This window comes from Polypterus senegalus, chromosome 14 (genome assembly GCF_016835505.1).
Source record: "Polypterus senegalus isolate Bchr_013 chromosome 14, ASM1683550v1, whole genome shotgun sequence".
In the NCBI taxonomy this organism is placed as follows: Eukaryota; Metazoa; Chordata; class Cladistia; order Polypteriformes; family Polypteridae; genus Polypterus; species Polypterus senegalus.
In genome coordinates, this window is record NC_053167.1 from 118,240,129 (window position 1) to 118,263,469 (window position 23,341).

The 23,341-nt window shown below is 34.7% G+C and overlaps 1 protein-coding gene across 1 annotated transcript in view; it reads right to left on the reverse strand.

The window, feature by feature from the left end:
• Positions 1–23,341, reverse strand: part of cdc73 (cell division cycle 73, Paf1/RNA polymerase II complex component, homolog (S. cerevisiae)) — a 342,051-nt gene that overhangs the window by 19,531 nt on the left and 299,179 nt on the right. The window contains exon 14 of the mRNA XM_039734564.1: positions 1,409–1,570. Within this exon, the coding sequence (XP_039590498.1) occupies positions 1,409–1,570 (162 nt within the window). The remainder of the gene's footprint in view (positions 1–1,408; positions 1,571–23,341) is intronic.

Consider the following 23,341-nt stretch of genomic DNA (forward strand, 5'->3'; position numbering starts at 1 on the left):
TCCTTACTTAGACTGCTGCTCCTGAGAACAGAATAAGCAACAGAAAATTGATGGATGGATTTTAGTGTAAACATTCTCTCCTTTACACAGGTTAAGATAATATTTAAATTAATAATGACAAAAGCAATTACACTGTTGTCAATGTCTTTACTAGTGAAGGGCAAGATTATTGTTGTCTTTCATGCTGCTTCATATTTTGATTTATTTACTGGGTCTTTATGTGGTCTTAAAAATATTCAAAGCTGAAAATGTTCAATATCTGAACAGATTTAAAAGACTAAGTAAAATGATTAGCACAATGAATTTATTGTACTAGTGGGTTTATTACAAGTATGAACGGCCTGCATTAAAATTACTTTGTAATTATATCAAGTCTGGTATTTAGTAAAAAGTAACTTTAAATTGGTCTACTTTGTCAATGTTGTTTCTACTTTTACTCCCATTGTTAGCTGGAAAAGCTCTAGCTTCTTGCTAAATTAGACAGGGAAAAAAGTGAATTCAGAACATGGATGACACAATCATTAAAATTATATCTGAGAGCAGTTATGTTTTTATTTGTTTCATAGTGCTTGATAGTTTACAATTTCCTGAATTTCACTACTAATTTAGGAATTTATTAAGTGACTAAAGTAGACAAATGTGGTCAGTTTCTGAATTTACTGATTCTAAAATGCAAGTGGTATGCAACTAAAGGGCTAAGACAAATTACATTTATTGAAGAAATCCATTGACTAACATAATCTGAAGTCTGAACCCTGGTTTAATGAAAGAGTATATTGATTACATTTGGATATTTACCCAGGGTGTGAAAATATACTTCACATCTCCTGAGACCAATTACAACCTCCTGAATATGGATGGAGAGTGATAATAGCACAGTCAGCAGAAATAAGGCAAAACACGTCTATATGCATACATTATATTTTACCAAATGATAGACTTAAACTCTTGAAATTCGTTCATTTTTATGCTTTCACACTAAGCACAAGCTTATGTAACACATTCAAAAATGTTATTAATTCCTACAGACAGCACTGACAAATGAAGACAACTAAAGAACTTTTAAAAAAAAAATACTATTCAAAAGTGCCAACATGCAAAATGGCCCAGTTTCAAATCTAGTTCTCAGAAAAAAACAGTAAAAAAAACAGTACTTAATGATTATGTACCAGCTCTGTTGTGTAGCTCTCCCAAATAAAGCCTTTTTTTTCTTCTAAAACTCAAAGCAAATTGCTGTGTTAGCCACAAATAGTCAGGTTAGTTATATTAAGAAAGCTGATCTTGACAAACTAGTAGTTCCTATAACCTAAAATATACCTGAATGAAGGAAACTGGTGGCTCAACAAATTAAAAAAAAACATGACCCAACAGGTTGGAAAATGGATGGATGGATACATTTAATATTTACCAGTCTTGAGTTGCAAGTTTGAGGGGTTGATCTATCACCCTATATGGTACAGTTACACTTAATGTTGTTCCGCCAGGTTGAATTTGATCTTTCCTCCTCTGTAACAAAACTTCAGTTTCTCTCTGAAACCCTTGCTTTTTCTTTTCCTCAGATGGTACAAACCTATCATGGAAGAAGAATAAGATAACGTTATGTCATATTACAAAAAAAACAAACAAACAAACAAAAAAAAACAACAGTGAAATAACTATGAACATTTTAAGAAATATCAGTGATAAAATAACAGGCAATGCCATAATTTAATAGTGTGCTTATACTAGTGTACTTTACAATCCTCGTTAGCCATTTTCTTGCAATTTTACTCAAGTTTGAGAAAACTGACTGCACTACTATATAGAACACATTTAAATATTGTCAAACATGTTTTGACAATTCTGATTTGTTTATTATTTTGGGTATGCACCTAAATCGGGTTGAAATCTAAGTAATTAGTGCACCATAAATTGGAATGTATTTTGTAATGCATGTTGTAACAAAATACATTTAATTTCTGCTTCCAACAAATGGTGCATCAAAGATTTGCAGTAACACAATGCATTACTACAACTGCATAGTTTTTAAAAAGAGATTTCAACCAGTAGTTTATTCAGTTTAAATTTAAACACAGGGTACAATTTCCTCCTTATCAGCAACATTTACTCATGGTTAGCTAAAATCCCCTTGGCCAATTTGCCCCTGTGATGCCCCAGGGACATTTATGCACTTGCTCATTTTAAAAGGCAGACCGACTGGTCTAAATCCAGCAATCTATTTTTGCATAGGCCCCAACTTTGAGTGTCATCCCATATTACAATTGAGCTTTTAAGCCCTTTAAATAAACGTTAGGAAATGCTATATTTGAAGCAATGAAACAATGGCGAGTTAATTGATAAATGAAAGAGGGCCAATCATCAAATGAAAGAATGCCAGTCAATGTTTGGGGTTCACAAATGAAAAAATACACTGGGTATGTGGAATCATATTAAGATGTACGTTGATTGCAAACACCACAATTAAATAATCTAATGGAATAACAAGTGTACTATTTAGCGGCAAATTTTCTAATTAGAGCATCTGGTCTCACGTTGTAATAAATTCTGAAACTGAAGATGGGCAAACAACCTTGAAAGATTATTACCTGATAAAGAGAATGCTTAAGCCTCACTTTGCTCCGGGTGTTGTATCTAATTCTTTTTCTTAATTAATTACTAGACTGTTTTATATAGCACTGCAACCAAATTAGCGGTATTATTAAACTAAAATTGTAAGTTCTTTATGAAAAAAATATATAGATGACTTTAGACTTGAACTGGAAATACCAAATTTGAACACAGGCTCAATACATATACATTTCTAAATGAATCTATCGACATCTCTTTGCAAAATGGTACAAGTTGGATGAAAGAAACCCATAACCAACCCATCATCATACTGAGGGTATATAACATTAGTAGAGATGAATTCCCAAATGACAAAAGCATAATACAAAGGCAAGATAAAAATAATAAATTTTAAAAACTTTCTAAATTACCAGCAACTACAGTATACTACTTTTTTTTCTTTAAAGATCAACAAATTTATTTCATTGTGATAATCATAATAAAGCATTCACCAGAGTGAAAAACACGTTTAAAATAAAAACCAATACCTACAACAAAGTTGGATACATGGCCTGAAATCAGACTGATAAAGAGTTAGTGTGTGAAACATAGCATTCTTCCACTTAATTTAATTACAAGATTCACTAGAAAGTAACAAGTAATAAATATCAAGTAGTTTTCTGCCATTATTTATAAAAAAATAAAAAAAGCTGCATCAAAGCAGACATTACATCCTAAAGAATAGGTGACAAAATACCTCAAGAGCGGAGTCCCTGAACTTGGAGGGGGAAAAATGTTATAGATGAAATCCTCTCAGGTTATGAATTTATAACACATAGACAAACAGTGACACTATGTTCAATAGTCATCACTACTTTACAACTGACTTCAGTCACCATGAAAATATAAATGTTGCACAGAAATTCAGACCGTGGGTTGAGAATAAAATGCACTCTTGTGCACAAGGTGCATTTTAGTACTGCAGGAGCAGCTTCTCTGTTGAGTTTACATGCTCTCCACAAATCACTGCTCATTTCCTACTGGAAATTATCACAACATGTACTTGCATTAAAAGTGGGTGTGTGGGTGAGTGTTGTCTAAGATGACGATGCAAACATGATCAGCAATTGTTCCCTGTACAAAAGACTTCAGACATTACTATGTCACAACTAAAATCAATTAAAAACACAAGAACTACTTTATTTCTTTAAAATGGGATGAGGCTTTTTATCATCATTATATATGTAAAAAACATTGCTTCATGCCTCGCTTTGCTGCTAATTATACTGAAATTTTACACTTACAATGCTTGGCTTATGTTACATTTTTCTTTTAGTATTTATGAAAGAAGTTATTAAATGCAGTAAATTTTTTCAAATGCACTTCTGACGTATTTTCAAAATTGACATTTTTGTTTGATTTATAAATAAATATTCCTGAAAAAACTTTATGTAATGAAAGAGTGCAATTTATTCTAATTAACTGAGTTTACATTGTCAAGATTGATATTAGAAAATGAATGCTTGCATAGCTTTATATTACCCTGACTTAGCCAGACAAAAAAAAAAAAGTCATAGATGGGCTGCAAACTAAACCACCGCTAAAGTATAATGACTACCAAGCTACAAAACCTTTGTAATCTGCACTCCAAAGAGAAAAACAAGCCCATCATTGCTTAGAGAATCTCATTCAGGGAGGCTTTTCTGAATTATTTATTACAGAACATTCATCTGAATGTTCAACAATTTGATTGCAGTTACACAGAAGAACACTTTTTCAAAAAGAACTCAGTTAATGCAAGTAAATAAATATAAAATAACAAAGAAACCACAAATCTCTGTTAGCTCCACTAAAAAATAAAAAAGAAACTATAAAAGGATAAGCAGCAGGAGACAGAGTCATTTAAATATATAGGGTTTTCCAGATGATTAAACAAAAAAATATATATATATTTTGCTTCACCACAGTAAAACAATGCTTTTTTGGTTACAGTTATGGCCTCAATAACTCCTGGCCCAGTCACTGATTGTGTCCACATGAATATGGCAGTGCATATCAAAATTACTTTTATTCACCAGTAATTAATGTATAAGAATTTAACTTGGCAAATTTAAACTTGGGCTGCTTATAACATTATACACAAATAAAATAAATTACATTGGTTAAATATATTATAAACAGTTGCAGACATTACAATTATAAAGGAGATATTCAATTGAGTGCACGCACATGTACATATACTGTAAATACACACACCTTCAAACAGTATACAAGAGGACACATTTGTAAGTGAGGAAGACAGGCTAAATTATTGGTTTGTAAGAGGTAGTGCTTTGAGAAAGAAACCATTCAGATATCTATTAGTGAGTCTATAATGAGTGACCGTTGTGAATAGACTGCTGTTCAGTCTTCCCATTCACCACATGCTATTTGACATACACTCTGGCTCTGCACAACCATACAATAGGATATAGCTGTAAATAAAATACATGGATGCCAGGTGAACAGAAAAGGAAGCAAGAAAAATCTCAGCTGTGAAATACAAATGAATATAGCAAATACTGAGATATGTAATTTGGAGTTGTGCAAAAATGCCACTTCACTACCAATTAAGCAAGGCACTACATAAAAACTTTCAACAGCACTACAGTTGTGCTGGTGGGCATTTCAAGTTGCCAAAGTCATTAATCTAAAACAAGGTACATTATTTTGTATTAAAAGGCTTTTAACTCTTGATCAAGTTCATAAGTTCCATTTTACAAGGTTGACACATTTCTTCCTTCACCTGCTGCAAAACTATCAAACAATGCTTACATAGTTAACTCATAATTTAAGCATAAAATTTGATATTTAAAGTCATTAGCCAACTGGGATTAAAAAAAACACCACACACACACACATATTGGAATAGCCTGATCAATGACACAGCGATTGGTGTACCTCTAATTTACAGTAATTTCCTATATAAAAACAAATTCAATGAACAAGTATTTTGTGACCACTTCAGTCTTCTTATCATAGCTGGAGTAAAAGTTTTAATGTTTACCTGGTAAAAAATGACCTAGTAATCTGTGAGCTCTGTCATCTTTTGAGCTTTTCTCAATGGTGTATCTCATAATTTTGTCAAACCCATTTCTCTGTAGGACCTTATAAACTCCCAGTTTTTTGTTCAGCCCAATGTTATGTTTTATTTATGGAGCATTAACTTGCTTAATCTGCTCAAGTTGTGTAGTGTGGGATTGTTACCCACTTATGACTCTACTGTGGTAACTTCTCATTTGTTACATATACTTTGTCTTGAGAAAGTACTCCACCCCTCAGAACTATTTTCACATTTTTTTTTCTCAGACTCTAAACTTAGTTTATCTAACAACAAAGCACATTATAACAAATCAAAAGAAACAAATTGCAAAACCTTCAACAATTTACTAAGAAGAAAAAAAAATCAAAACTGTGCCATTTAAAAAGGTACTGATGCCCTTTGTAAATATAATACTAACATTACTCTTATGCTTTGCATTGACTTTCCTACTCACCCAATTTGTTGATGGTCTCCATCTGTTTAGGACATGGATGGAATACATGTGCTCACTGAATTCCTGAGGATAAATCTGCTCATCCCTAACCCCAGCCCCACACCCCAACCACCACCAACTGAGGTACTAGCAAACCAAAATTAAGACATATCAGGAATAGACCTTAAAAGAAGCACAGATCCATGAAACATTGTAAGATCCTCTCAAAAACAATGAACAGAGATGAACAGAGCAGTCAATTTTACACACACAAATGGAAACAAATACATAAAACTACAGCCATGCTGCCTAAGTCATGATTTCCCTTTTCACTTTGTTGCCACAGGGATAGCTGCTGTCTTTCTGACTGATATGTACAAGTCAGTGACTGAGATTGAGGAACATATTTATGGGTCAACAATCATAAAGGCACTGGACAAAAATGTCACTTGGAAGATACTGCAGACATCTGGCAGAAGGTTATGTGGTCTGATGAGACTATAGTGAAACTTTATGATTGAACACCAAGTGGTGTATGTTATGTAAACCTAATACTGCACATACACCAGCTAGTTAACACCATACTCAGTGTGACATACGGTACAGGCAGTGTCATGTTGTGGGGGTGCTCTTCAGCATAATACAAACATATCATAGAGGAAAACTTGCCTCTTCTGTCAGAAAGCTTGCATTGGGCAGGAAGTTCCAATGCAATGCATAGTGCCAGAGAGCAACAAAGCAGGTACTAAAAATGAAGATGAAATGATGTTAACTGAAGGATGTTAACTGAAGAGTTCAGACAGAATCATGACAACTGTCTGTTGTGAAATATAAAAAAAAATGCTGTGTAGCAACCCTAAACACCCAACTTGGAACATCCTCAGTGATTTTGAAAGGAGAAACATGCAAACTTGTCCCTTCACATTGTGCAAAATTATGACTTATCCAAAATGACTGCTTGTTGTAATAGCTGTGACAGTACTGAATGAGGTTTTGAATGCTAACAAACCGTTGATGTTTCAGTTATTTAACGATGCATAGTTTTGATTCTGTTTTGGGCAGCACTGTAAATGAGATTTACAAATAAAAATTCCAGGTTGTAATAATCACTTTTGAGAAAGAAAAAGGTTTTGGGGTAAATGCTTTTTCAATTCCAAAAACTCTTTCAGCAACTTTTTGTTGATTGAAATCTACTTTTTGTGAAGGTAAGAATCGTCAAGAACATGGAGGTGCCAGTGATTTTCACTTTGAAAAGTATGACATTTGCCCCCTGTATTTATTCCCAATAACCATCCTTTCAAAACAATTTAAACAGTCAGGATAGAAGTGGAAAACCACAGAGATTAAATATATTTGGGTGTACCAAAAATTTATTATTATTAATTTTCTGTAAAGAAATGGGTAAGGAAAGAAAAATCCAGTGCCACAGATACAAAAGTGCCTGGAATCAAAATGAAAACCTGTCAGCACAGTTACTTTTACTAGAAAGATAAAAGTGTACAACTTGGCTTGAAGCTTGCTTATTTGCTTAGTGCCATACTCTTGGGGTTCTCCAGGAAAACCAGAGGATCTAGCATATATTAAATGTATCTATCTGCTGTCAATCTATAATATAAAAGACCACATCTTTTGTGGATTTAAAGTTGCAGTGGCATGATCAGTGAATGCTTGTCAAATCTCTCACACAAGAACCTTCTAAAAGAGCAACATATAGATTATATACACTGCTGATATTCAAATTTATTTTCACTTATGGTCTTCACTAACACACAACAACAGTAATTTTTGACCATATGTTTATCCTGGCAAACCTCTTTTACAAAAGACACTGTCCACAGCAGCACCTTTGTGGCTTTAACTGTAACATAGTATGTGGTACTCTTGCATTGTTACAATGGGATGCTTTTGATAAGTCTGGGGCTGAGCATTTGGAAAGAACAGTGATTTGGTATGCTTGAACAATGAAGCTAAAATCATGTAAAACATGTACTGTAACTTTATAACACCAGAAGATAAGCAAGACTAATTTTTTATAAGCAGAGCTATAAAGCCTGCCTACGTCAGACAAACCTATAAAAAATGCCAAGCAGTTTCGAGGCTGTTGACTGCTTAAATTAAATACAGAGAGGGAAAAGAGAAAGTATAGACAATTGCTAAACTAATAATGGCAGCTACAGCCAGAAAAATAAAGGGGAGAACCACTCAGTGTGGGTGCTTAATAGGTCCTGTGAAAACAGCAAGATGCAACAGCATTGATGACCAGTGAAAGCAGTGCTGCCATGTTGCAAAATGTAAAGCATTTTTATAACAATTATGATTTTACAACACATGTTAACATAATACCTTTAATCAGATCACTGGAATTGATATCGCTTCCTACTACAATACAAAAAAAAAAAAATAAATAAAAGATAAAATATTCTATAAATTGAAAGCCTAAGAAACACTGGAGCAGAGGAAAAATTACGAGGAACCTCCTAATCTGAAAAAGCAACTCAACCAATCTAGAATAAAACGTAGAGTACACACACTGTGTTATTCATCCACAGTAACTGAATTGGTATGAACAAATGTGCTGTTGGTTTTTGCTGCACAGAATGAGCCTGATAAACAGCTAAAACATACCTTTTATTTTCTGTAATTCTTTAAAAAAGAGGCATCACGCCCAGACCACTTTTTTTGTTGGTTTCTTTTCAAAAAATCTGAAAAGGATTCTCTAGTGGCTTTTTTAAAATTTAGTGACTTCAGCCATGAATGACGGCCCTCGTGTTCTGTCAGCCTCATTATGAAAAGTCACACTGAAAACCTCATATTTTAGTGGTCGCATTCTGATTAGCATCATGTTTTTTTGTTTTTACAAACAGCATTTCCAATTTAAAATCTGCATTTTTTAAAATTATTATGACAATGTTATATAGATGAAATAGTGCTGACTTGACTGCAAAAATATCAAACTGGAAGAAAATGTAAAACTTTGGCAAAAAATTTGATTTTTCCTGCTGAAAATAAGGTGGATATGCTGAAAAATACACAAACTGTTAGTTCTGAACTGAAGTTTATAATGACACTGATAACTTCCTCTATGGTAACAAAAGGAAAGCCACAAACCACTGAACTGGTGCTCAACTGTAAAGAACACAACCAGAGGTGGGTAGAGTAGCATTACTTCAAAATAATGTTACTCTAGCAGAAGTAAAAAGTAGTCATACAAAAAATTACTTAAGTAAAAGTAAAACAGTATTTTGTGAAAAAACTACTCAAGTACTGAGTAACTGTTTGATCATAATAAATTATTTTTTTAGAAATGTTCTAATAAGACGGACAACAATATAAAATAATGTGCAAAGTCTGCCATTTCCAAATAATAAAATAAAAACAAGACTAAAAACAAACAACATCTTTACAAAATAAAGATGCACAAATAACACAAAGTTCCAAATCTCAGTTTTTCACAAAAAACTTTTGAAGCCAATACCTACAGTAGGTAACATGTATGTTTGAACAGTGCATACTTATTTAAAGTGATAAGATATACTGTACACTGACAGTATAATACTGCATATTCACTTGCCCTCCAAATAGCACAGCTGATAGAAAATAACATTAGAACAAGGCAGCTTGTGCACGTACAAGACGTCTTACTTTACCTTGACCGTCTGTGCCTGTGCATGTTTGGTTAAAACGTGCTTGTTCTTCACTCAGTGAAGTGATGTTTAAGTTTCAGCAGGAGTTGGGTCTCATTTTTCATGTATTCTTTCTTTCCCTGTCCACTGTCTATGAGGAGTTTGTGCCGCTGTGCCTCCACAGTTTGTATGTGGTCATGTGACTGCATGGCTACGTTAGATTTGTGAAACGGAGCGGTTTGATTATTATCGCTACGTCTGATTGGTGAAACAGTCATGCAGTAGATCCACTGGCAGCTTCTCTGTGGGAAAATATAATGTATCTAATGGAAAAAAATAACGATTCTAGTGTTGCCCAAACTAACGGAGTAAGAGTAGCGTTTCTTCTTCACAAATGTACTCAAGTAAAAGTAAAAAGTATGGTGCAGTAAAACTACTCGTAGAAGTACAATTTTTTAAAAAAGTTATTTAAGTAAATGTAACTCATTACTACCCATCTCTGATCACAACTACAATAAAGAAGTGTACATAAAAAAATATGAAAGTGAAGTTAATGAAGAGCTGAATATCTCATCTGAAAAACTCTAAGAACTATTTCTTTTATATATGTGCTAAAATGTCTCAAAGGTCAAGTTCAGTATTTATCAGGTTTATGATACTTTTTCAGAACAAATTAATTTAAAATAATTGGGCATACTAAGATGAACATATCTTCCAGAGAACAATTTAATTGTAAACTGAAACAACCTTTAACATCATAAAATTATAATTTTAATTCACGTGTGAATATAATTTCCATTTCCTGCTTTTTTTGTGTTTAGGTGATAAAGAAATGCAGAGGGTTTTGCATAGTTACAGCAAACAATGACTATCAGGGAGACTTAATTTACCTCCATATACAGGTAGTTCCCAGGTTACGGACATCCGACCTACGACATACGAACGGTGCCGCAGCTGCGATGCATGCGCTTCTGTAACTGCTCTTTGGTCTGGAAAAATACAAACGGTGTCTGGACGGAGGCTGATGTCCCTTGGCTGGCTTCCGGCGGCAAGCAGTTTCACTGCCTGCCCACCACACACGGCTGCCCCATTCATTCTAGGTGGGCGGCTGGTAATGCTGAAAGCGGTGACCCGGTTGTGGCTGAACTGAGGCCATTGAGGGTGAACAGGGCGGCAGGGGGTAGCATTGTAGTGTGCCTCAGATGGCTTTGTGTTGAATGGGGGTGGTGGTGTTGCAGACGCAGGTAGCATGCTGTAGTGGGCTGGTGATGAACCACCCGTCGCTGCCCCCATTCATTCTCAATAGCAAGCCTGCTTGTACTGTTACACACATAGCAAGAAGTTGTCTCTTGTCAGTACAGGGTGGCCCAGATCTAATTATGCAGATCCAGATCATATGGATGACTTTGATTTATGCAGGGACGATTCCAGTTCGGCGCAAAGACGATTCTTCATGTCTTCAGTTTGCACACTTCTCAATGGTCCGGGATTTTTTGGGTGATTTTCTATGTAATAAACTGAATAAGTTATAGCGTAATGAAAATTACATAATTATATCTGGCCCACACTATACATCAGACGTGCTGAGGATGGGTGCCTTCCGGCTGTGATAGCTATACAGTGCTGTGCAGAAGAACCAATCTTAACCTTTTGTCTTCACCCTTCAAGAATGTCTCTGAAACACATATCTGATGCAAATGCTGGTGATACAGTAAAGAAGACCATCACCACTGAAAATAAAGTAGAAATAATAAAAAGGTCAGAAAGAGGTGAAACTCCATCATTCATTGGCAGAGCACTTGGTTACAGTCGGTCAACAATAGCATTTATTAAAATAATGTACCTGTTCCGACTTACATACAAACTCAACTTAAGTACAAACCTACAGTCCCTACCTCGTACGTAACCCGGGGACTGCCTGTATTCTGAAGGATTTTTGTTTTATCTATGAAGCAAGTAATTTCAAGTCAGCATCTCCTGAACCTTCATCTCCATGGAGGTAAAAAGAGAGCAAGACTTAAAATCTGATTATTTTGTTAAATTTACATTTGTTTACTCTGAAGTTGGACCTTGTTCATTTGTATATGATATTGTAATTACATCACTTGCAATTTCTTTAAGAGGCCTAGTGCTCATTAACTTTTAATTAAATATTTTAAATTTAATTAAACATTTTAAACATCCCTTAAATTACTCTTATGTGAGAAGTATGAAGATTATTTCTACAGTGGGTGGCTCATATGCACAGATGAGTGTTCAAGGGTAGCTTAATCTCTATGAACCTTGAAATTCAGAGAAGCATGATATTCCTAATCTACCTGGATACATAAATGCTGTCTGCATTACTGAATGATTATCTTTTGGCTGAAATGAATGCTTTCAGTGGAAAATTATTTAGCAGTTATCACTGGATGAAGCATTTTGTCACTTCAATTATAAGGTCTGCAAAAACAGCAATTTGGAAAAGCTAGTCAAATGATACAAGGATAGCATATTTATCACGAGCACAAAAAATGTTCTGTCAGGTTTTAGCCGTGATACATTGATGTTCACTTAAACTTTTATAGTATATACAGTAGGTACAGTGCCTGTGTGTGTATGTCTCCCCGCCTGATCCGTTTGTCCATTTAATTATATATACATCTTCCTAAGCAGAAGGGTCACAGGAAATCAAAGCCCACTCAGCCAATTTCACTTTAAATTACCCAGAGCACGGCCCAATTAATATTTTTAAAATAAAAAAGCATTTGTAATAAGACTATTTTTCAGTTTGTTAACTTCAGAAACAAACATATTCGTGGCTTAAAAGGATTGTTAAAGAAAGGATAGCTGTGCGTTTAAGGTAAGAAGAGGGTTTATTAGATACTGGGTTTAATTGAAGATCCTATAAAAGAAGGTCCAGTGTAGGTGTTGGAGGTGATGAGAAAATGCTTAGGAACCGAGTTAATTGCTTTTTGGTGAGCTTTTTTTGTGCCTGACATTTTCAAGCAGTACTGTCACTGAAATAATGAGTCTGGCATTTTAGTCTAGCTGTCAAAGGCTGCTCCAAAAGCTAGCTGCTAAATTACCCTAAGAAAATGTACTTATGGAAAAAATGATTTTTAGATTCAGTAAGCATTTTAGCCCCTCCCCAAAAATGTACCACTTTTTTAAATATAGAGTGTGTAATCCTATATACATATGTATATATATTCTGTAACTCCCACATCCACATACTGAAATATAATAACATATACATACAACATAGATGCATGAACAAAATTTGCTTTTTATTTAGACACACAGTAGTATCCAGTATTACTGCTTGGTACTACCCAAACACAGTTTGTGATTCAAGTTCAGAAATATTTAGAAAAAAATATTAAAATTTGAAAAGGTAAGTGGTAGTTTTGTTTTGCATGTTACGACACAATCACTTTAGAATAAGAGAAACAATTTCATTGAAAGAATAACTTAATTGATTAGTCTTATGTCGGTATTTTGCTTCATGACATCGAACCATTCATCAAACTTCAAAGCATGCATATCGACCCCGTACGATCCGCAAAGTGGCTTTCTGTCACATGTAGATAGTAAACAGAGACACTGGCGTCACATTCCAACTTGATCACTTAGTGCCGCCCAATTATTTGCTGGTACTGCAACTCGTGCATATGTCGCATTCATTTCTGAGTACGCACTCAGAGGACACGTCAAATGAACGATGGGAATATGTGGCAACCATAATACGTGCGCATACGCGATCTGAGCATGAAATATAAACCGGCCCATACAACCAGTCATTTCACTTATATGCTTTAAAACGGAGATGGAATTTTTACCAAGCATGTTAACAACAATACACTGTAATTAGCTAAAATGTTATATCTATTACAATACTACTTGGTAACAAACAAAGACAGAGAAACACAGAAAGAGAGAGACAGGTACAATTTTATTTGTTCCAAGGAGGAAATTTAGCTTTTTAGAGATGCTCAATAATTATAATAACAAACAACAACCCTTCAAATACACAGAAAGAATTTCAATAAAGAAAAAAACTTCTTACTTTGCTAAAGATAAGACAGTAGTCATACCAAAACATTATAAAAGTGTTATTACAATAGGTATAAAGAAGCTCCAGTAGCGTTTCTTGACACACTTCCGTTGAATAATTTAGTTGGCAAAATGTACCTACAGTGCATCCGGAAAGTATTCACAGCGCATCACTTTTTCCACATTTTGTTATGTTACAACCTTATTCCAAAATGGATTAAGTTCATTTTTTTCCTCAGAATTCTACACACAACACCCCATAATGACAATGTGAAAAAAGTTTACTTGAGGTTTTTGCAAATTTAATAAAAATAAAAAAATTGAGAAAGCACATGTACATAAGTATTCACAGCCTTTGCTCAATACTTTGTCGATGCACCATTGGCAGCAATTACAGCCTCAAGTTTTTGAATAATGATGCCACAAGCTTGGCACATGCATACATACAAACAAACATATATACACATACATACACTCACCAGCCACTTTATTAGGTACAACTTGCTGGTACTGGGTTGGACACGCTTTTGCCATAAGTCTTCATGGCACAGATTAAACATGGTGCTGGAAACATTCCTTGGGAATTTTGGTCCATATTCATATGAAAGCATCAAGCAGTTACTGCAGATTTGTTGGCTGCACATCCATGATGGAACTTCCCATTTCACCACATCCCTAAGATGCTCTATTAGATTGTGATCTGGTGACTGTGGAGGCCATTTGAGTACAGCAAACTCATTTTCATGATCAGTAAACCAGTTTGAGATGATTTGAGCTTTGTGACATGGAGCATTATTCTGCTGGAAGTAGCCATCTGCAGATGGGTACACTGCGGTCATAAAGGCATTTTCACCCAGAGACCTGCCGCTCAATGGATATTTCCCCTTTTCTGGACCATTCTCTGTAAACCTTAAGAGATGATTTTGCAGAAAATCCAAATAGATCAGCAGTTTCTGATCACCAACAACCATGCCACGTTCCAAGTCACTTAAATCACCTTTCTTGCCCATTGTGATGCTCGGTTTGAACTTCAGCAGGATGTCTTGACAATGTCTACAAGCCTAACTGCATGGAGTTGCTGCCATATGATTGACTAATTAGATGTTTGCACTAACATGCAGCTGAACAGGTGATCCTAATAAAGTGGCTGGTAAGTGTATATATACATATACATATATACAATTTTAAAGCCAATTATGTTGCCAGTATTTTCTTTCCTTGGGCGAGAAAAAAACCCAAAAAAAACTAAACAATATCTTATTAAAATGAGTATTGCTACAATAAAAACTGTAAAACTGAAGCAGATCACTTTGATATACAGATGTCTATGTTTATCCCCTCAAATAGTCCTATGGTAAATTCTTTCAAGCTTCTTTTAGCTTTAACCACAACACTTCTCTTGACTTTGGCTGATTTGTGTGTTTTTTTTTGACCAAGTAATACAAACAAACTTCACTAAAGGGATGGTTAATCTAATCTCATTAATCTCCCATTTGCATATCTCTGCTCAATGTACATTTTAAATTGTGCTTGTAGTGTGATTGGGGTCATTAAGGAAATATTAGATTTTTGCAAACAAATCAAATTCCTGAAAGACACAATCTTTATATTTCTCAGAGGTTAACTTAAATTTTAAACAGATCCCCTAAACCTCTGGTTGCAAAGCACCCCCAGATAATAATAGAGCTGCCACAATGCTTCATAGAAGGCTATAGAAAGTGTACGTCTTGCCAAATCTTCTTCCGATTCCATAAGACTTTCGGCCACTGACTGCTGCTCATTGATTTAAACTCTTTCATGTTCCTCAATCTTTTCTGCTAACTGCCTTTCTACAAGAATGGTTTATTAGTTTCTTTTAAAACTTCTTAGCACATTCAAAGGATGTACTTGGGTGAGTGATGACTCTGCTAAATGCCAAGTTAGCTTCACTGGATTTAATTCCATCTCCTAATGAAGTGCTCTTTAGGTACTGTTCATGAAATGCAAACTGCTTTTTGTGACTGTTCTGAGTTTTCTCTCACTTTGTTCAGATTTCTTTGTGACATCTAGAATATCACATCTTGAAAATTCAGTTTGATGTGCTACTGCTTAATGGTAAGCATTTTATGATGCTTCATGAAGAGGTCTGGGAATGAAACCAGTGGTGTTCTAACCATCTCACAAGACATCAATACATTTTTTTTTTTGAAAACACAGGCAACTCAAACCATTTACTATCAATGTTTACTTTCATTTATTCCAATATAACATTGTGTTTGTTTTCATAGGCAAATAAATATGCTGCACGGGTAACTAGCTTTAAAAATGGTTTTCTTGGGTTGCCCAAGATGTTTGCACAATACTGCATATTAATAGTATATTAAACTCCAGCACAGTGCAGTTCCTGACGCAAGAGAAATAAGAACGGTATCTTGCCACGCATGAGGCATAATCTTTTGATATACTACTGTGTCCAACTATTAATCGAACTCGGCCTACCAAAAACTTAAAAACCAGAGCATCAAACCCGTATAAATTAGTCAGATTTAGTAAACGTCTGCAGTTACAATTCTTAATAGACTCATTCATTTAAGTTCATACCTTCCTTAAAGTTACAGTAAAAATTGGTACCATGAAAACTTACAAACCTCTTCACTGCTGTCACATTTTTTTAATTGAAAGATTTTGCAGTCTGAAAAAGATTTTATAATTGGACTTTTTTCACTGGACCAACACCTTGTGCACAGGATCCAAGCTATGCTGCCTTAGGCTAATACATTTTAATCTTGGACACTGTTTGATTTAAAAGACATTTACTAAGATATTTTAATATTTTTCTGTGATGCCACAAACAATGTGGCAAATAAAGTTAACCACAAAACCTTGCCAAATGAACAATTAAAAAGTGAAATAGTTGACAACACTGCTTCTGTATTAAAATGTATTTTATAATACTCAATTCAAAGTTGACAATGCAGCCTACTTGATAGTATAAATAAAATGGAAACAAGTGAACCTGGAGCTTAGAAAAGCTTAAACACAAGCAGCCATTTCAATGAACTCGGCACATAAATTCATCTCTCTGCAGCCTCTCACCCATGATGACCTAAAAAGTTCTATAATAAGAGCACTTGTTTTTAATATTTACATTAAGCTTCTAGGCAACATGATTCTGACCTTGCATTCCAATTCTATGCTGATGGCTTTCAGATCTCTGTTATAAAAAGTCACGGACGGATATCTGTCATGGAAAAGCTCAGTATTCTCTGTGCCTGGATGTTTTCAGTCTTCCTTGATCTTAATGTAAACAAATCTTCATTACATCTGGTGGGATCTTCTGGACAAATCAAGAAGTTTGAATCCTTAACTCCATACTTTGGTTCTTCCAACATCCAATACAATCTACGACCAACAACCCTGGAGCTGAATGTGACATTTTCTTGCCCTTTTGATTATAGCCTGCTCTATCAGTCAAAAAGCCTTTGATAGCCTCTCTAGATTAACACTAAAGTATTCTGCCATAGTTTTAATCACATCACATTTGGATTACACAGACTTCTTTTCTAATGGTGTTCCTACTAAAAGTATCAACAGGTTACAACTGGCTCACAATAACGCTGCTAGGTTTTGACCCATATCAAGGACTATGTTCACAGCACCTCAGTGGGCTCTTAAGGGTTAATAATAAATATCAACTCTTCTATCACTTCAAACTACTCATCTATTGTGCTTACTTCATATAAAACAATCAGACAACTGACATGATGTTTTTACTGTTCCAAAATGTTGTTACAAAGCTCTTTCCACATGGTCATTCACTTTTGAGGCTCTCACTCAATCTAATTCAACCCAACCCAACCCCACAAGGGAATCTTCAAAGTGGCAACTTTCTTTATTTGGTGCGCTGCACTATAAATTGTGCCATGTGAAGAAGTGGTAGCGTTGCTGTCTCAGCAAGGAGAGCATGGGCTCATGTCCTGGGTCCTCCTTGCATGGAGCTTACAAAACAATTTCAGTGGTAAGAAAAGCAGTATATAAATGTAGAATGATTATTTACTGCTCCTAGTGTGGGTCATGGGGACACATCCAAAACAAAAGGTAACTTTCTGCTTTACTGATTCATCCTGCTCGTTTACCATTCGCTCCCCACTCACTCTGATCCTGTTACTCAGCTCTTCCTAGGGAGGTGCCATGAGCCCTCACAAAGTGCTTTCCACCAAGACTCCACCCTTCATAGCCCATACAGTAGCGAGACATGTTACAATATCAACACAATGTGAGATGTGTAACAAAGCCATGCCTAATCACACATATGATGACTAAAACCAAACCTGTGTTCCCACAGTAGGCAGCAGATGCTGAATTGATGTATTAGTCATTGTTATCAGTTGCTATAGGTTTGTGCACTGATAGCTTTAACAGCATTTGTAATTCTTTTTTATTCTGTTAAATGCACTGTGTGATGTGTCCGGCTCATACTAAATGACCAAAATATTTACTTTATTTCAAAAGAAATAAATGTCACTGCTAATACTGTGCACTATTTTGTTTTTATGCACTTTGAGATGTGTCTAGGTCAGAAACATGACCAAAATGTTTATTTTTTATTTCAAAAGTTGAAAAAAAGTATTGCTACTACCTCAAATTCTGTTCAGTTATTACTTTTTTGATTGTTTTTTTTTTATGCACTATTTGATGTGCTTGTGTCAGTACTTGCTTTTCAATAGATTCATTTGTGTTGGTTTGAAATACATCATTACCTGCCGCTTACTAGCCCCTGTTATTGTCTGGCCAGGCTAAATTTCCTGGTTTGAAAAATTGGCCCAAATGAATTTGTAATTGAATATCCCTACACTAGGTTAAACAACGAATTGACTGAACATGCGGAATATCTAATGTAACTAATAGAATGCAAGGTAATTGTACAAAAAAAGATATAGAAGCATCTGTTAATTTAGGACATTGCAATTTAAAAATAATCTGCAAAAAGAATGAGTTTAGTATAAATTACACACTGAAATTCCTTAAACTGTTCTGTGTGGATTGTTTATGTAGTGTATCTTACCCTTATCTATCCAACTGAAAAGAATTTTGTTTTTTATCCAAATAAATAAAAAACAGAATGAATTTCAATAATAAAGGCAGACTTTCTGTTAAATGAAGAAATAAACTAACCATATATTTATCCTTTGTTAAATGTTACTTTAAAATACTAAGTAATAATAGTAATTAAATCTTAATAAATTCTAGATCAATACACATCTCTGTTTTTGGAAATAAGAGATCTTTTGTGTGTGTATGTACTTGGTTTACCAATATCATTTTGTGAAAATGCTTGATAAGTCCTGAATAACATTTTATACTCTTTCTTCTCTTAGGAAAATTATCTTGTGGTTAAGGAGTTGCCTTGGAAAAATGATCCATATGATATGGTACACAAACATTATTTCAAAAATAAACTCTCACATAAGAAAAGCATGCATGTCACGAAAAGTAAGCCCTTCACACACTTTTTGAAATAGCACATTTTACCTCGTACATTTTCCTAAGGCATAAATTTGACGCACTCATGTAATGGCTCCAACTACGAGTGTGTTTAAAAAAAATCAGGCCAGCATTAATGGAACATCAGAACTACTTCAAGTCAGTGACTCATAAATTCTGACCTCACAATTGCGAATAATGAACTACTAATCAGAAATCAGGCAATAAAGGTGTCATTTTCTTGTGCATGCACCTGGTAATATGACACCTTTGTTCTGCACATCTAACTCAAAGTGTTCAAAGTCAGTTCATTGCCATTGGATTAGCATGTTACCTGGACTACAAATGGTTAGTGAGAACATCTAGGAACATCTATTGAATGCCTTTTTAAAGAATGATCTTAAAATATAACATTTGAATTTAGGTAGCTTCATCACTCCATGGTCAAAAGGTGGGAACATGTGAAACCAACAAACACAGAACTCAGAAGTAAATGAGGTGAAGAAAGAAACTCTTCTTTTAAGAGAATCAGTTTACGAAGATAACAATAAATAGTAAGCCAAGATGACAGCAATAAAGTCAGTGGCAGACGTCAATTAGAGCAGTTTAGAATAATTAAATTTTATAATTTTGGGACATTCTCCACAAATTTCTGCTTAATCGCTTGATAATGTGAAAAGGGTAAGTTGAATGTTAATTAACATAAATCTAAAATATTGTAAGGAGATAATAAACATGTGTGTTAAAGTTACCAAAGAATCAATCTTCTGCCACCATGAGAAAGTACTTGAACAAACTATATAGTTGACAGTCAACCGTTAAATTTTGAAGACATTGCGGATTTTTCACTAATAAATAGTTGTTGGGTTGTTGCGCAATGGCCATCATGTTTACCTGCCTATGTTTTCTTGAGAAGGAGGAGAAAGCTTAACCACAGACCGTGTAAAATCTATTTGGAAACTTTACAAAAGAAAAGCCCTGTGTTTTCAAGGTTAAGTCTCTATTTGCTAACTAAAAGCTGAATCTGTACTTTCTGCATTCAATCAAACTCATTTAACATAGATGCAGAAACTCACATAGAATGTCATTTTCTCAAATTTGTAAGTTTGATGGAGAGAATGACGAACTACAGCCAAGACTTGGACAGTATCCAGTTTATGACCTTGAGGGTTGGGTCTGTACTGTTTGAAGGCACTGTTGATTGTTGACATTATTTGACTAAAGTTTGCAGTGTGTCCTGGTGTGTTTGATAGGGGAACGTGTGGTGCATGTGGAACAGAGGCTTGCTGACTTCAGGGCAAGGAAAAACATCTATTACAAATGAAGTGCCATACAAAAAAATGTATTCTGCTCATAAAACACAGTAAACATTATTGTGATATTAACTAGGATTTGGGGGAACAGCTATATTATTGCCATTGCAAAAGAAAGTGGTGGTGAAGAAGAAAGGGTGTATGTTGGAGATGTTCACCTATTTTAATGTTTAGACTCTGAAGCCTTAAGACAGCATTTCTCTAAAAAATAAAATAAATACCTTATTAACAGTAAGATTGTTTAGGGCTGTCAAATTATATAAAAATAAGGTTTGAATACTCAAATATAAAATAAATATTTGAAAATAGGTTAACAGATCTAAGTGCTACTTAATGTATGCTTGTATTTAGCAAGCGTTTGAATTCTTCACTATTACTAATAATTTTGCTTGAGTTACATCTGGCAAAGCAAGCAGTGTTAATAACTCGTGCACTGCACAGCCTTCACTTGAAAAACACCCCATCATAAAAACAGGATTTTCTGTGCATTTTAAGCAACATGATCAAAGAGAAAAGTGCAAATGTGACACCCTGCACAAGTGATAATTCACTTGTCCACCCACATCAGGAGCAAGTGTTTGGTGTTATGGGCAACATTTATGAGGACAAGAAGAGTTCTCTCCATGGAGCAAAGGCAAAAAGCTATGCATTCTATATTATGACCTTCCTTTTTTATTCATGTTACTCAGATTCGCTTCTCTTTACAATAACTGAGCTTTATTTTTTTTTTATTTGTTTTGTAAATGCCTATTATACTGAAATAGTTTAATTCAGAGCTCTATATGCTATCGTACTGTTATTTATTTTTCTGAATAATTAACTTACACTTTTTTATACATAGTCAAAAAAATCTAATTTCTATGCATGTTTTGTTATAAAATATAAAACATTTAAATATTTTGTACTTGACACCCATCCCCGAGGGGAGAGGCTGCTTATTGGTCACTAATATCTGTTATTGAAAAGCCATATACTCTTTTCTATTAGATTCAGTGTCAATTGGAAACAACCTGATCGGCAGGGCTCTACTGGAAACGGAGATAAACAGGAATCCTTCTTGGCTCTCGCCTTTCTCAAGCGTGCACTTTCTTCCTCCCTTCTCGATTTCCTTTCTCCCAATTTATTTTTTTTCCCTTATTTATCTGCCCCTCTTCTTTTATCCATGGCACCAGTGTGCATGTTGGCGGAGTAAGAGTGGGGAGGGGGAAAAAAACATAACTAAAAACCAAAAGGAATTAACACAATAAAAAAATAACCCACTGTGACACACCCCACTGGTTAGGGGGTCCCGAATATTACTCGCCAATTTTCATATTCATAGGGGTTTCCACCCAGACCCTGGGAATGTGAATTGGCGACTGTACTGTTTTTATAATAATCACTATGAAAAAAATAATTATGGTATATTAAAATTGAATCTTTCCCTCAGTAGGTCAATTTCTGACTCATAAGTTACATATTAGTATTAAGATGCTATATGAGCTCATTTCAGCCTGCTTTACTATAAACAAGGGAATTTTTCTGTCAACTTTCCTTGCACAGGGCAACAAATCTTGACAGCTCTGGAATGAAGTGTTACAACTTTAAAGCTACAATTGGATAAAAGAAAAATACATGTTAAGGATTAAGTACACTAAATTAATAATTAATAATTTATTTTATTTGCATTTTTGTTTATTGCTGGATAATTTACAAATTAAATATCATAATGTGCTATTATTAATGCACTTTATCATAAGAGATATTTTTTGTATTACACTGCTGCCTTTTTCACTTCTTTAAACTTGGACACAAGTAAAATCAAAGTCCTAGGGTGTTCCAATGATGGAAGAATGTAATTCCTCATTCAGGAAGTTCACTTGAGAGGGCTACATTTTAGTTACAGTGGTAATTCAGAACCTTAAATGGCCCGCCCTGTATCTAGTAAGTTACACATTTTAGCAAGGGGAATATAAACATGCATGACTGTACTTTTTTTGTTTTACTGTTAGTATTTTTTTCATTGTTTCTGACTTGCTTGCAGTGGGAAATAAAGGAATAATTTACATAAAATCTAAAACACTACACAAGCACATATAATTACCAACAAAACTTGATACCATGTCAAAAGGCATCTATCTCACAATTCAAAAGTATAACAAATAGCTGTAAGATAACATTTTTTTCTTTATTCCAATGCATCACAACACCTTTCTAGGTACTAGTGTCATTCCTATAACTTCAATTTCAAGGCAGTATTTCCCTGGCTGCCTGCACTTCCTAGAGCTCTTCTGGTGACAGACATGATTCATTTCTGCTGCTACTACAGGAAAGAGGTCACGTTCAGTGAATCTGCTGAGGGGATGGTCTATAAAAATGCATTTTTTTAAAAAGACATATTTTTGCATTGTTGTTGTTGCAACCTGATCCCATTTAAACCCTGTGGGACACACAGATACAGAGCACAAAGGCCAAGGCCTATTAAACTAAGACTACATTTTGTCAGAGTTCCAAAAATTTCCTTGGGTATTTGTGTCCCTCAAAAAACTACTTTAATCAGCATTTCCTAGGCTTTGCCTGTATCAGTCATTGATGCTGCTCTAATTGTGACAGCCATTGTTTTGCTTGGACTGTTCCAGAACTAGGAACCCACAAGAGCACACTAGTATAATTAGCAGGTCAATGCTATGCCTGTACTTGTCATTTATACCATACACATACCATGCAGCATCAATATTGGAATGAGCAGGTAAAACCTGAGTTGCTTTATAGTAATAAATGTGCTAAGGTCTTGTTAGGTTTGAAAAGCAAGCTGTGCTCATAATGTACAAGATTTCATCAAACAAAGCTCTGTAACCTATGTACT